We start from the raw sequence: 15,602 nt of genomic DNA, 5'->3' as shown, positions 1-15,602 counted from the left end.
CATTTTGGAGGGAAAAGGGTTAGCGTATATCAGAATCAGAAGCCATTTATTGCCATGCAGTTTTACAACGTACTAGGAATTTGCTTTCGGTCGTGGTGCATAACATGAAGACAACATTGGACAGGGTGCAGGACGAGACAGGACTGTGCAAAGAGCAAGTACAAAATGCTAGTGCAAAAAAGGATAAGCTAAGAAAAAGAACAATATACAAAAAATGTGTGTGTGTGTGTGTGTGCAGTGTAATATGTGAGTGTGGTGTGTCCTATACAGAGTTCAGGTCACATGCAGGTGTCTATTGGCCGTGTCTCTCAACGGTGGTGGAGTCTGGTGGTGGAGACTGTAGTATATTTTTTGCGTGTATTACATTAATCACATCTGTATTACTCACATGTAGTAATCATTTTATTAGAATAATGAATAAACTTCACTTTAGTTGGAACTGTGTTAATTTAGAGTTTAACATGTGAGTGAAAACAGATGTCCCTGAGTCAGCATGATCCTTTGTCTATAGCAAATGGTCGCCTCTTGAGTCAGTAGCCTACAGTTGTAACGTGATCCTAGGAGGACCCTGTGTCTGAGGAAGGGGGGCAGAGCTCAGCTGATGCAAAGACCATTCAAGAAGACTAGTTGACTGTTTGGGACCATATCTGTGTTAATAAACATTCCTTGTATGCAAATGTGTTGGTCATGTGATCCTGGCCTGAAGCCAGGATATAAACTCGGCACCTCCATGAAAACGCCAGTATTGCCGAAGTTCTGACCCTGTGTTAGGCATGCTCAATAAATTGTTGATTCGACGGGTTTGGCCTCCTTGAAGTTCTGTTCTACACGAAGATGATGCTTTTGAAATACACTGCAAGACCCAAGCCTTGTAGAAGAGGCTGATGGCCGTGGGGACGCAGCTGTCTCTGTGGCGTGTGGACATGGTCCTGATGGACCGCAGCCTCCTGCCCCAGGGGAGTGGCACCAGATTATGGCCGGGGTAGGAGGGGTCGGCTGGCCCCCTTCAGGGTCAGGAAGATTGTGGCTGACCCCTCCCACCCTGGTTTATAGTACGTAAATTACATTTGTGCCTCCCTTTTTTAAAACAGTATATCATTTGTTTGTCGCACTGTAGGCTATTTTGTATTTGCACTGTTTTTTCTACTGCATTTACACTGTCCTGTCCTGCACCCTGTCCTATGTCGTCTGCAAAAGCATATGCCTTGACCCTAGTCAAATTCCTAGTATGTATGTAGGCCCCCGGGTGATACTGGTTTTTTGCTTCCCTCTGGAATATGTAGGGGTGGGACGTATGCCCACCTCCCTTGTTCTCTGTAAAGTGCATTGTGTTGCCTCTGGGTATGAAATGCGCTATACAAATAAAGCTTTGATTGATTGATTGATTGATTGATTGACTGACACATGAGAAATTATGGACACAGGCAAGACAGTAACAGATAGCAGTGAGAAATTAGTGAGACGAGAATCAGTTACATGTGTCTATGAGAATGTCCTTGACGGAGACCTTAAAGGCTGATTTGGAGATGAAAGTGTCCAATTGAAGTGTTTTTAGTAAGTTGTTCCAGTCATTGGCTGCAGCAGCCCTGAATGATGACTTACCTATTACAGTGTTTGTTTTGGGGGCTTTCAGGAGAACGTGGTGAGCCCACCGGGTGTTGTAGGCAGCTGATGAGATTTGTAGTAAGTGACATACGTAGGGAGGGGACAGACCAAGGAGGGTTTTGTAAATGAGCATGAGCCAGTGGGTATTACGACGGGTGTGCAAGGATGGCCAGTTGACAGAGGAGTAAAGTGTGCAGTGGTGTGTGTTGAAAGGGGCATTTGTGGCAAACCGAATGGCGGAGTGGTAGAGGACATCAAGCTTCTGAAGTGCACCCTTGCATGCTGACCTGTAAATGATGTCACCATAGTCTAGCATGGGTAGTATTGTCATTTGGACAAGGGTTAATTTGGCAGGGGGTTTAAGGGTAGAGCAGAATCTGTACAAGAAACCAAGTTTGGATTTGATCTTAGATTGTAGTCTGTTAATGTGGAGTGAGGACAGGGTGTTATCTAGCCAGATCCCCAGGTATTTATATTCAATGACCTGGTCTAGAACAGCCCCATCGAGGCTTCATGACTGATGAAGAAGGAGTGACAAATGCAAGGAGTGCTCAATGTACCTTATTATGTGTGTATCCTAGCATGATTATACTAACAGCTGTAGTGGGCATCAAACCTGTCCAAGATACAAACAGTAGACCCCCGGAAAAGGCTCTTGGTTTATCTGGACCAATAACAGAACATCAGACTAAACAGTCCTAACGCGCTAGCCAATCAGCGAGTACTAGAGGCGTGGTCTCCGCTGTCAGCATGGCTTGCTTGGGATAGACGCTGACCAATCAGATGCCTCCAATCCCAGTCACCGCGGATAGACGCTGACCAATCAGATGCATCCAATCCCAGTCACCGCGGATAGACGCTGACCAATCAGATGCCTCCAATCCCAGTCACCTCGGATAGACGCTGACCAATCAGATGCCTCCAATCCCAGTCACCGCCAAGATCAGTTTGACAGAAGGAGCAGAAGGTAATGTTGGCTGCTCCTGCACAGAGAAACCAAACATTCAGCAATAAACTTCAGTTTTGCGAGTGGAAAGTTCATCTTTAAGCAAAATAGTTGCTCAACATTAGTCTAAACTCGAAGGTGGAAGGTATTTGGCTAAAAGCGAAGTTGGCTAAGGCTAATGCTAGTGCTAGCTAGCTGTGGCGGTGGCTAGCCTGGTTCCTGACATGGTGGCTAGGGCTAACTAGCTTAGCTGAGCAGCCTGGCTAGGGCTAACTAGCTTAGCTGAGCAGCCTGGCTAGGGCTAACTAGCTTAGCTGAGCAGCCTGGCTAGGGCTAACTAGCTTAGCTGAGCAGCCTGGCTAGGGCTAACTAGCTATGCTAAGCAGCCTGGCTAGCTAACGAGCTGGCTCAACTTGAACAGAACTAGTAGTAGACAGCTAGCCAGGACCACTCTGTGTTCAGGCCGGTTGCCATGCGAATGAATACTAACATGCACAACTAGCGATGCTACCTAGCTACTAGCTGCGATGCTACCTGCGATGCTAGCTGGCTAGCTGGTGCTTAACGTGACCGAACCACTGATAGACGAGACTATTCGAGGGTTGGTTAGATGAAGCTAACCCTATAAAGCTAGCTTAGTTAGCTTAGCTACCGTTGGCTGACTAGTGGGAACAGTTGCAAAACACGATGGAGCCACCCTCTCTGCTCACGTCAGCTAGTTCAGTAACTACTGTTCACGTTAGCATCGTTATCATATGTTCGTGAATTGACCAGCAGTGCTCGTCTATAAAAGAAATGATGCTAATTAGCAAGCTTGCACATTGATTAATTATTTGGTGGCATTGATTAAAACGACGAGTTCACGTGAACGACGAGGAGGGTTGGCTGCTAAAGCACAAGGATTCAGTTAATGAGACATTAAGGCTGTTATTCTCAGTTAATCTAACATTAAGGCTGTGGTCTTCTCAGTTAATCTCACATTAAGGCTGTGGTATACTCAGTTAATCTAACATTAAGGCTGTGGTATACTCAATTAATCTCACATTAAGGCTGTGGTATACTCAGTTAATCTCACATTAAGGCTGTGGTATACTCAGTTAATCTCACATTAAGGCTGTGGTATACTCAGTTAATCTCACATTAAGGCTGTGGTATACTCAGTTAATCTCACATTAAGGCTGTGGTATACTCAGTTAATCTCACATTAAGGCTGTGGTATACTCAGTTAATCTCACATTAAGGCTGTGGTATGCTCAGTTAATGAGACATTATGGCTGTGGTATACTCAGTTAATCTAACATTAAGGCTGTGGTATACTCAGTTAATCTCACATTAAGGCTGTGGTATACTCAGTTAATCTCACATTAAGGCTGTGGTATACTCAGTTAATCTAACATTAAGGCTGTGGTATACTCAGTTAATCTCACATTAAGGCTGTGGTATACTCAGTTAATCTCACATTAAGGCTGTGGTATTCTCTTAATCTAACATTATGGCTGTGGTATTCTCAGTTGATCTCACATTAAGGCTGTGGTATACTCAGTTAATCTCACATTATGGCTGTGGTATTCTCAGTTGATCTCACATTAAGGCTGTGGTATACTCAGTTAATCTCACATTAAGGCTGTGGTATTCTCTTAATCTAACATTATGGCTGTGGTATACTCAGTTGATCTCACATTATGGCTGTGGTATACTCTTGATGTAGTATAACCACTTTAATGTAACATTATGGCTGTGGTCTTCTCTTGATGTAGGAGCTATAGTGGTTATAACCACTCTGCTCTTAATGCCTGACCCGTATGAGTAGCTCAGGTTAGGTAACACTTGCACACAAGGATGCATTAGTATTAATCTGCTGTTTCTAAGGACTTCAGGGATGATATTTTGTCTGACATTGAAAGTTGTCTATTTAAGACTTGTGCGTTTTCAAAGCATTAAAATGATCCATAATAGCCTAAATGTAGTTTCCTGTGTGTCGGTGGGGATTCAGACCTCCTCTTCCTCCATCCTCCCTCCTCTTCCTCCATCCTCCCTCCTCTTCCTCCCTCCTCTTCCTCCATGCCAACAAACAGCCGTCGAGGAGCCGGAGAGAGTGCACTCGTAAGTGCACTTGAATTAAAACCGAGCTCATTTGCTCATGTTCTCATATCTTCCTTGCAAATGCAGACATGCTGCTCGCATCTTGAAATGAAAGACATTTGAGCCACTTCGGCCAGTTGACTCATGTGTTTGTGAATCAATCATCGCATTGGATCCTAGTCTCAGCGTGCTAAGCTAAGCATGCTAACCTGGCTAACACCTAGCTAACACCGACCTGGGAGTAGTAGGTGAGCTAGCTAGCTAGTGATCTGACTGGCTAAACAATAGCATGCTCAGGCCAGTCTAGCTAGTGTACTTGCTCATGTCGTTGCAGGAAGAAGCTTTGGAAACGCGTAGATAAACTCTGTATTTGCTTGCTCGCTACTTGAGCCCCCAGGAGAAGTTTGTGGGTGAGAAACACAGCCAGCTCAGCAGGAGAAGAGCTGGGATCGGTAGTCTCATGTCCTGTAGCTAGCCTGCTAACTTGGCTCATGTCCTACAGCTAGCTTGCTAACTTGTGATCGGTAGTCTCATGTCCTAGAGCTAGCTTGCTAACTTGGCTAACGTTAGCCAGCTAAAGTTGGAGGAATCGTAGGACGTGGTCATTAGTAATCTACCTAGGCCTTTGTATGAATGGTGAAAGTTGTGAATAGGTGTTCAACTTTTGAAACACGGCCATGTGTAATGCTCTTGGTGTAAATGCTCAGCTGTTAGCCAAGTTAATGATCCCAATCTCGTATTGGGTTGATGCAGATCTGGACTTGTTCCTCCTGCATCGAGGTAGCTGCTAGCTACGAGCTGATCTGCTTTGTGTGTGTGCAAGCAGGCGGGCCTGGCTTTCTACAATTACACAACTATTTCGTTAGTCCACAAGTATTACACTCCAGGTATGCAAATATACAGGTTTTGAGAATGCACCTGCAAAGCCGATGGCCTCAATATTGTCCTTTATATGGTCATATTCATATCGAGGCCTATCTCACTGTCTCTCAGAGGAGGGGAGGGATTTGATGGGGATTTTCTTGAGTGCATTAATCGCATGACGTTTAGAAAAATAGATCCTCTAACGCTTGTTACATGTTTGGCCCAAAACAAGATTTTAAAGAGATGTTTAGAAATTGTTGACTGTTATGCAGAGTAATAAGCCAATCATCACCATATTGTAATTTGAGTGGGTATGTTAACATGTGAATACGTATCTGTAGGTGAGCCTACTTTTAATGTATTCTAGATCCATGTATACTCACTCTCCCAGTCTCCTCTGTTTCAGGGGACACGTTGGTGTTGTATCAGAAGAGGTTCCTTTCAGCCTGAACCCTACTTCCCCGGTCCGCTAGGATCATGGCCAAAGATGTAAGTTACTGTGAACTACCAGCCATGTCACAGGCCTGGGAGAGAAGTCCTGACTGTCCCAGATCAAGATCCAAGATTCTGGGGGTCTACTTGGGAGAAGAAGTAGGATATTTAAAGGGATAGTTCACTCTATTACTACCGATCTCTAATTCTAACCTTGTTCCACACACAGCTGGGTTGTGGAGGTAAATAGTGAGGAGTTGTCTGGGGCTGATGCTGATCATGTCTCGTGTCGTCCTTAGGCTGGTCTGCTTGAAACTAATGGAGAACTGAAAGTTTTCATCGACCAGAATCTGAGCCCCAGTAAGGGTGAGTCATGCGTTTAGTGTGTTGCGTGTTTTATTAGGCCTAAATCCAGTATTATGCACAGTGAATGTGAACGCTCGGGAGTCAAGCAGCTACAGGGGGCCGTCACCATGTGCTGCTCATGGCCTCTATGCGACAGCAGGGGGCAATGATGCTGCACAGAAGGAACTGAGTTGATCCTCAAGGCCTCGTTTTAATACTTTATAACAGCCTCATTCCCTCTGTCCAGTCTTAAGGTAATGATCTAACCTGATATAAGTAAAAAAAATCAACACATACTCCAGTACACAGCTGTTACTTAACCAGTCTTGGTCATTTAGTTTTAGATTACCCTGAGCAGCACCCATGCTTTCATGCTCTCCTCCTCTTCCTCCAAATATTTTGGAGTTATGAAACATTCCTCCCCTCTGACCTGATCCTCCCTCCATTTGTACAAAAAATAATCTCAGATTGTTTATATTTAAACCATATATCATCTACTTGCCTTATTGTTTGTAGCTTTACCTACCTTGTATGAAATGTGCTAAATATATGAAGTTGTTTTTTCTTCTGTTCTTTGTCCTAGGTGTCCTGTCTTTGGTTGCGGTCCATCCTGCCACCATCCCTGTGGCCAAACAACTGCTCCCCAAAACCCTGGGGCCCTCCAATGTCAACATCGCGCCCCACATGGTGAGCAGAGCACCCCTCATTTAAACAGAGAGAAACCCACAGCAGAGACCATTACAAGCACAGAGGCTTCAGGTTTAGGAGGATGTCACTTTCCTCACATTGATGGGAGGATAGTGATTTGAGAGCGAAGGTGTTCAGCCTGACTGAGCTGTGTTGTCTTGTTCTGACTGAGCTGTGTTGTCTTGTTCTGACTGAGCTGTGTTGTCTTGTTCAGCCTGACTGAGCTGTGTTGTCTTGTTCAGACTGACTGAGCTGTGTTGTCTTGTTCTGACTGAGCTGTGTTGTCTTGTTCAGCCTGACTGAGCTGTGTTGTCTTGTTCAGTCTGACTGAGCTGTGTTGTCTTGTTCAGCCTGACTGAGCTGTGTTGTCTTGTTCAGTCTGACTGAGCTGTGTTGTCTTGTTCAGACTGACTGAGCTGTGTTGTCTTGTTCAGTCTGACTGAGCTGTGTTGTCTTGTTCAGACTGACTGAGCTGTGTTGTCTTGTTCAGTCTGACTGAGCTGTGTTGTCTTGTTCTGACTGAGCTGTGTTGTCTTGTTCAGACTGACTGAGCTGTGTTGTCTTGTTCAGTCTGACTGAGCTGTGTTGTCTTGTTCAGTCTGACTGAGCTGTGTTGTCTTGTTCAGTCTGACTGAGCTGTGTTGTCTTGTTCAGTCTGACTGAGCTGTGTTGTCTTGTTCAGTCTGACTGAGCTGTGTTGTCTTGTTCAGTCTGACTGAGCTGTGTTGTCTTGTTCAGTCTGACTGAGCTGTGTTGTCTTGTTCAGTCTGACTGAGCTGTGTTGTCTTGTTCAGCCTGACTGAGCTGTGTTGTCTGGTTCAGCCTGACTGAGCTGTGTTGTCTTGTTCAGTCTGACTGAGCTGTGTTGTCTTGTTCAGTCTGACTGAGCTGTGTTGTCTGGTTCAGTCTGACTGAGCTGTGTTGTCTTGTTCAGTCTGACTGAGCTGTGTTGTCTTGTTCAGCCTGACTGAGCTGTGTTGTCTTGTTCAGCCTGACTGAGCTGTGTTGTCTGGTTCAGCCTGACTGAGCTGTGTTGTCTTGTTCACTCTCTTACTCCATTTCTACACACAGGAATCTGAACCTGACACACGTTGATCATACAATAGTGTGTACGCACACATGCTCTTTCTCTCTTTCTCTCTCTCTACCTCCTCTCTCTCTCCCTCCCTTTCCCTCTCCCTCCCTCTCTCTCCCCACCCCCCCCTCTCTCTCTCCCTCTTTCTCTCTCTCCCTCTCCCTCTGCCTCTCCCTCCCTTCCCCCCCCCCTCTCTCTCTCTCTCCCCCCGTATTTTAACCCTCTCCATTAACATTTGAGGTGACTGGTCCATTAACATTGTGAGTTGACCGGTCCATTAACATTGTGAGTTGACCGGTCCATTAACATTGTGAGGTGACCGGTGGGGTTCAGCCTAAGCTGGTCTCAGTCTGCAGTCAGCAGGATTACTGCCGTCATCCCATTATTATTATACATGAGAATCTATACATAACGGAAAGCAGCTTATGCATCAACTGGTCAGGGGCCAGCGGGTAAATATGATAACTGACCTCTTATATATTGTATAGAGTCATTAACTGAAGTTGGGATATTCCCTGAGGTGCTTTCCAGATGTATCTTGGCATTGGTCATAATCTATTCAGGTATTTTGCTAGCGATCTAGAATGCGTGCACACAATCTTGGTGCAAGGCTTTGTAGTTGTTGGCACGCTAAGTCAGTTACTAGAAGGTTTAAAACAAGCAATCACTGTAGCTTGTTCATGCAGCTTGTCTCCAGATGTAGACTTGTGCCTGATATCATTTGCCTCATTTGAACATCTTGTCAAATCTCAACGTGCTTCACAGAAAGGGGGAAAAAAAAAATAATTAAACATTAAAATCAATTTACCCCCAAAAAACAAGCAGTTTAGAGCTAAATTAATTAAAAAGATAAAATATTATGAAGCCCAAGATTAAAAGGAAAGCTTTTATAGACCCAGGCTTAAAAGGACAACCCATAAGAACCAGGACCCCAGAGGAAGCCGAGAGGAACAGGTGAGTCTTAAGATTGGATTTAAACTGCGAGAGAGTCTGAGGCCCTAATCGTTCCTGGAAATTGATTCCACAGGCGTAGGTATATACCTCTCTCTCTCTCTCTCTCTCCCTCTATCTCTCTCTCTCCCCTCCTCTCTCTCTCCCCCCCTCTCCTCCCGTTTCCCATTCTCGCAGCATATCATTGGCACACCCCAGAGGCCCAGTGTTTCTAACGCCATCCTGGTGAGCAGCCCTCACACGCCCAGCTCCCAGTTCCTCACCCAGACCCAACCTCCAGACGCCTCGCCCTGGTCCACAGGGTCAGTCTGCTCCTCTCTGGCTCTCAGGGCCTGCTGTCAAATTAAACATGGAACATAAAACAACAGATTCATATGCACAAAGACACACATTCACCGCCCCACCACCCCTAGCTAGGTCTGTGTTCTCGATCCTAGGGCTGTGTGTGTGTGTGTGTGTGTGTAACCACCGGTCTGTTCACAGGAAACGAGGGAAGAAGGGAGAGAAGAATGGGAAGGGCCTGCGGCATTTTTCCATGAAGGTGTGTGAAAAGGTGCAGAAGAAAGGGGTGACGACCTACAATGAAGTGGCAGATGAGCTGGTGGCCGAGTTCAGCTCTGCAGACAACCACCTCTCCCCCAATGACTCGGTGAGTAGCTGAGCAGCTGAGATACTGGTGCACTCTTACAGACAGCTTAGGGTTTTGAGAGTACAACATTTCAATCATAGTGAGCTAGTTATCGTCTGATGGCTTAATCAAAGATGTAACGTTATAGCTAGCTAAGCAGCTAGCTGGCCAGCTATCATGGCTAGTATAACTTGCTACCTGGGGGGTGTTTCACAAAGCTGGCTAACTGAGTGAGCCTGACGTTTGCAATGAGTAAAACCTGGATACTCTTCAGATCTGGAACATGGACTGAAGTAAAAAATAGCTTTCTGTGTTTGAGTTTGTGCAGAAGTCAGGCTGACTCAGTTACTCAGCTAGCCAGCTTTGTGAAACACCCCCTGGCTGCTAGCCAACTAATGTTATGCTCTAGCTTTTTACCTCATATTGAATGTATTGTTTTGTCCACTCAGGGTCCAGGGGTGTTGTGTGAATTTCATTGCCTTTGTGTGTCGTCTCCTTGATCTTGGTAACGAGCGCTGGGGTAGAAAATGTCCCGCCTTGTAAAGCAGCATTTGACAGGAATCCAACCCATGTGCACACACACACACACACACAAACACACACACACACACACACATACATACACACACAGCTAGCTAAGCAATGTTCCTCATCCAGATTATGGCTCTGCTCCATTGGTCGTAGATCCCCGTTCTCTCTGTCCCATATATTACTACGGTCTAAGACTGGGCGAGTGACAGCCATGAAACATTATTGCAAGGACAAGCTTTATTATTATTGGCACGGTACGGTTTGCTCATTTGTCCTACTCCGTTTTGATTTTAATAACTACTTTTACTGTCGACATGGAGAACCTATCAAAAGTCGGCCGTTTAGTCAACAATTTTTCCACATCCATTTAACCACCCTGACAGAATTGTATAAATATAGCATCACTCTCAAACAACTCTCATACAGAACTGTTCATTATGACATCACTGTCAGACAGAATTCTCTCATACAGAACTGTTCATTATGACATCACTGTCAGACAGAATTCTCTCATACAGAGCTGTTCATTATGACATCACTGTCAGACAGAATTCTCTCATACAGAACTGTTCATTATGACATCACTGTCAGACAGAATTCTCTCATACAGAACTGTTCATTATGACATCACTGTCAGACAGAATTCTCTCATACAGAACTGTTCATTATGACATCACTGTCAGACAGAATTCTCTCATACAGAACTGTTCATTATGACATCACTGTCAGACAGAATTCTCTCATACAGAACTGTTCATTATGACATCACTGTCAGACAGAATTCTCTCATACAGAACTGTTCATTATGACATCACTCTTCGATAGAATTGTCTTATACACAACTCTAGATTATGGCATCACCCTTGACAGAATTCTCCCAGATCGAACGCACTATGGTGTCACTCAGACAAAATTCTCTCATAGAAAACTCCTCCTTATTACTCTGACAGAATTCTCCAGACAGAGCTCTTTGTTTAAACATGACTCAGACAGAACTCTCTCAAGGTGTCTGCACACGGCCCCAACCAACGCCAACCAACACCCAACACCCAACATTCTAAAGTTGGCAGTTATTAGAATGCTGAAGTTTAAATTTCAGTTCCAAAATTAATCCAATTCAATGCCAACAGTCACAAACAAACATGGCACACCAGTCCAGCATTGGTGTTGGGTGGTGTTGGTTGGGGTGGTGTTGGGCGGTGTTGGTTGGGGTGGTGGTGGTTGGGGTGGTGTTGGTTGGGGCGGTGTTGGTTGGGGTGGTGTTGGGTGGGGCGGTGTTGGTTGGGGTGGTGTTGGGTGAGGCAGTGTGCAGACACCTTTAAACAGAACTCGTCATCAAACAAACTTGTTCTCTGCCAGACTTCCTGAATCCATTTCAACCTGTCCTCTCCTGTTAGCATGTATATGACCAGAAGAACATCCGTCGACGTGTTTACGACGCTCTCAACGTGCTCATGGCCATGAACATCATCTCCAAGGAGAAGAAGGAGATCAAGTGGATTGGCCTGCCTACCAACTCTGCCCAGGAGTGTCAGAACCTAGAGGTACACACACACACACACACACACACACGTCACCTATCCATGGTCCTTCCCCCCCTCTCTCCTTCCTGCTCCTCTTTAATGACGCCACGTCCTGTAGGTGGAGAGACAGAAGCGCCTGGAGAGGATCAAGCAGAAACAGTCACAGCTCCAGGAGCTCATATTACAGGTGAGTTGGGCTCCATTTCCCTCGGGTTACTGGAGCAAGTCAAATGTTTGTGGAAGGATTCAAGTTTGATTGTTCTAACCTCTCTTGGGGGGGGTTCTCTAATACAGCAAATAGCCTTCAAGAACCTGGTGCAGAGGAACCGACAGACGGAGCAGCAGACCAGCAGGGCTCCGCCCCCCAACTCCGTCATCCACCTGCCATTCATCATCGTCAACACCAGCAAGAAAACTGTCATCGACTGCAGCATCTCAAATGACAAGTACGTGTGTTTGTGTGTGAGGGATGTCACGAGAACTACTTCATTTGGGTGTAGATTTCACTCCCTCCCAGGCTCTGGGCCTAAGAACTATCTTTTTACCACCATGAGCCTGGGTGGGGGGTCACCCGGGCGTTATATTCGGCCACACCTCCAGGAGCCATGTCACCGTTTCGTCATCCACAACCGTAAGGCCGCGCATTCCATTGAGTGTCCGATATATGGGACAGTCCTGGATGACATGGTCTGCGGTTGGTTCCTAATGTGTTTTTGGCCTGATGAACACAATATCTCAAAGGCTTAACAGAATTTGTTCATATTTGGGTAAAATGTCCAGTTGGACTCAAGGGTTAACTGATTACATTGTGGGGGTCAAGGGTCACTGACCTCACAAAAGGGTTTTTTGGCCTGCTGAACACGATATCTCAAGAACGGCTTGACAGAATTTGTACATATTTGGCCAAATGTCCAGTTGGACATAATTAGATTAATTTGATTCAATTTTGGTATTCAAATGTCAAAGGTCAAGGTCACCGTGACATCACAACAGGCACTTTTGAACACTAAAGCTAGCTAGCTAATGCTAATGCTAGCTAGCTAATGCTAATTCTAACACTAATGCTAGATTTAGCTAGCTCGCATTAGCGTTAGCATTAGTTAGCATTAGCGTTAGCTAGCTAGCATTAGTGTTAGGTTAGGTTAGCAGTTAGTCAGGGTTAGGGTTAGTTAGGTTAACTGCAACTGGCATTGTTGGGCGGAGGCATTTAGCCGCTATGCGGTTTTTCTAGTTTAATCATGATTTGACTTGATTTTAAAAATCTATTTATTGTCTGACTTTTCTTTCTTCTTCCTCTGCAGGTTCGAGTACCTGTTCAACTTCGACAGCATGTTTGAGATCCATGATGACATCGAGGTGCTGAAGCGCATGGGCATGGCTTGCGGCCTGGAGGTGGGCAAGTGTTCTCCAGAGGACCTGAAGACCGCTCGCAGCCTGGTGCCCAAGGCCCTGGAGCCCTACGTTACAGGTGAGTCTGGCGTCTCTTCCTCTGCCCTACTGGCCCCTGATGCTGCAGGCTGATTCCCAGCGCAGAGCGGCAATGGTCCTAGACTCGGCTAATACCATGCTGCCTTCTCAATGGTCCTAGACTCAACTAATACCATGCTGCCTTCTCAATGGTCCCAGACTCAACTAATACCATGCTGCCTTCTCAATGGTCCTAGACTCAACTAATACCATGCTGCCTTCTCAATGGTCCTAGACTCAACTAACACCATGCTGCCTTCTCAATGGTCCTAGACTCAACTAATACCATGCTGCCTTCTCAATGGTCCTAGACTCAACTAATACCATGCTGCCTTCTCAATGGTCCTAGACTCAACTAATACCATGCTGCCTTCTCAATGGTCCTAGACTCAACTAATACCATGCTGCCTTCTCAACCAGGGCCCCCATTCGAAAAGGACATTTCAATCTCAACATGACCTCTATTGGTTAAATTAAACAGGAGATACTCCATTGAAAGAGAATAGTCCTTGGTTAGACTTTGTGGCTGGGAATGGCCCCATGTGCTGTCATGTAATGTTAATTATACAGTATGGTCCCCCTGCGTGTGAGTGGAAGGTATAATGATGTCTCTTGCAGAAATGGCCCAGGGACCCATCAGTAACGTCTACATCACTGGAGGCACCTCTGCCAACGGGGGGCGCTATCACATGGGCAGGTGAGACTCCGCTAATCCTCTGCTCATAGACACTTGCATACTGTGTCGCTTCCTCTTTCTAACGCATTCTCTCTCTTTGTGTATCCTTCTCCCCTTCTCTCTTTCCAACCCCTACCTTTCTCTCTCCCTCTCTCCCTCCTCCCCTCCCTCTCTCCCTCCGCAGTGACAGCGGAGCCGACGGGACCATGGCCTCCAGCTCCAACGACTCCCACTACAGCGGCTCTCGCGTGGAGACCCCCGTCTCTTATATGGGCGACGATGACGAGGAGGACGACTACGACGAGAACGACGACGAAGACTAAATCCCACCGCCTCCCGCGTCTCCAACAAGCACAGTCCTCCAAACCCCCCGCCATGGCCCAGGGATCAGTCTCCTCCGCGCTCCTCCTCCCGCCTCCCGCCCGGTGTGCTCTCCCTCGCCAGACCTCCCCGCCTCCCGTCCTCTCAGGGTGCAGGGGAGGGAGGGGGCGGGGCGGGGCGCGTACGCATGCACTCTCTCGTTCAGTGGGTTCTGAGTCACACTCAGCACGGCCCTCTGGGATCTGAAGTCTGGCCACAGCACCATACTGAAGCTCTCGGCAAGCCACCCACAACAACAACAACAACAACAACAAGAACCAAGCAAGAATCTTGTGTACAACCCTTCTGTTGGAGAATGTATAGTGCACCACCTTGTGTGAAATAGTTATACCCATTATGTTGTTTTTGATTAAAGTTGGGCAGACTCACGGTGATCTGATTTTCCAAGATGGCTGCGGGCGTTTCTGCCACGACATGCTCTGCCAGTGTGACTCCTCGAATCCAATATGGCCGACACTGATGCCATGGCACCTCGGGATGGGGGCCGCTCCTTAAGATGTGTGGATAACGTTTTTTCGTTTTTTTGTTTTTTGACACTGATTTGAATTGGTCATCTTCCCCCACTGTGTTGGGCTGGCTTCCTTGTGTTCTGTAGGCAGCTGTTTCTCTGATATTGTTGGCTTGTTTATTTTTGTTTTTATTTGTTTGTTTGGCATTGTAAAAGATAGCCTCTCCATCCACCTGTCACACCTTTGGTAGTTTTTGCATACGACTTACGGCACCAGCGGGAACCACCCACAATCCCATAGGAACTTTGCTCTGTTTGTTAATGACGTATCCGGATCCTACCATGATTGTAGCTTATAGTATTTAGAGGTCAGTGATGGGAAGGAAGACCTGGAAATGATTGATGTATTCAAATGTGGTCGTATAGGTCTTTATGTACTCGTTCAAAAAGATCTTTTTAAAACTGAACACCATATACTGACTTCAAAATTTTTCTGTAATCTAATATAAATTTGCAAATTAAATATAGAGATTGTTTTAATAAGCTGGCCTCTGGTTTGTATCTGTGGGTGGAGGCAGTAGGTCTGTGGTAACCAGGATGGTTCTCTAGCACTCTCCGTTCTGCTTTTTCTTTTTCATTTCTGGACACATTTCTGGACACGTTTAGTCGCAGGTAAAAAAACAACAAAAACACCTGTGAGTTTCTGAAGGGAAAGGGCCCTCTAGGTCCTTGACCAGCCTGAGGGTCCTGTCTGGCTCAGCTGGCGTGGTGCTGCCGCTGCCTTGACACTCGCAAATCAAGTCTGAGTGCTTCGATCAGAGACTGGATATTCTCTCAGCTTTTGCTGCTAAAACTGTGGAAACAATTGGAGTACAAAGGAAACTCCATTGCAGAATCAATCTAAAGTCTTTAGTCATAGGTGTGATCAGGTTTTAACCAATCCAAAGCAGTAGGCGTAGGA

The 15,602-nt window shown here is 46.0% G+C and overlaps 1 protein-coding gene across 5 annotated transcripts; it reads left to right on the top strand.

Moving 5' to 3' along the window:
- The first annotated feature begins 2,537 nt into the window (after window positions 1-2,537).
- Window positions 2,538-15,150, top strand: LOC311320432 (transcription factor Dp-1-like). 5 transcript variants are annotated; one of them, XM_084452170.1, is made up of 12 exons: window positions 2,538-2,572; window positions 5,904-5,986; window positions 6,229-6,295; window positions 6,858-6,961; window positions 9,165-9,289; window positions 9,471-9,636; window positions 11,544-11,690; window positions 11,788-11,856; window positions 11,964-12,115; window positions 12,971-13,137; window positions 13,755-13,833; window positions 13,997-15,150. In XM_084452170.1, the coding sequence occupies exons 2-12, from the start codon at window positions 5,975-5,977 to the stop codon at window positions 14,133-14,135; spliced, it is 1,227 nt and encodes a 408-aa protein (XP_084308296.1). In that variant the 5' UTR covers window positions 2,538-2,572; window positions 5,904-5,974; the 3' UTR covers window positions 14,136-15,150. The 5 variants fall into 5 exon arrangements, with proteins under 5 accessions (XP_084308296.1, XP_084308295.1, XP_084308298.1 ...); XM_084452169.1 differs by lacking the exon at window positions 2,538-2,572 and adding an exon at window positions 4,614-4,654; XM_084452172.1 differs by lacking the exon at window positions 2,538-2,572 and adding an exon at window positions 4,657-4,881.
- The last annotated feature ends 452 nt before the right edge of the window (window positions 15,151-15,602 follow it).

This window comes from Borostomias antarcticus, assembly GCF_949987555.1.
Source record: "Borostomias antarcticus genome assembly, chromosome: 17".
Classification (NCBI taxonomy): Eukaryota; Metazoa; Chordata; class Actinopteri; order Stomiiformes; family Stomiidae; genus Borostomias; species Borostomias antarcticus.
The sequence above is the reverse complement of the archived record's forward strand: the minus strand, read 5'-3'. Positions and strand labels throughout refer to the sequence as shown.

Bases quoted from the DNA above. Each gene is read 5' to 3' on its own strand.
- LOC311320432 (XM_084452168.1), top strand. From the start codon at position 5,975: ATGGCCAAAGATGTAAGTTACTGTGAACTACCAGCCATGTCACAGGCC. The intron at 6,296-6,857 runs GTGAGTCATGCG...TCTTTGTCCTAG, and splicing joins GAATCTGAGCCCCAGTAAGG to GTGTCCTGTCTTTGGTTGCG. The intron at 12,116-12,970 runs GTACGTGTGTTT...CTTCCTCTGCAG, and splicing joins TGCAGCATCTCAAATGACAA to GTTCGAGTACCTGTTCAACT.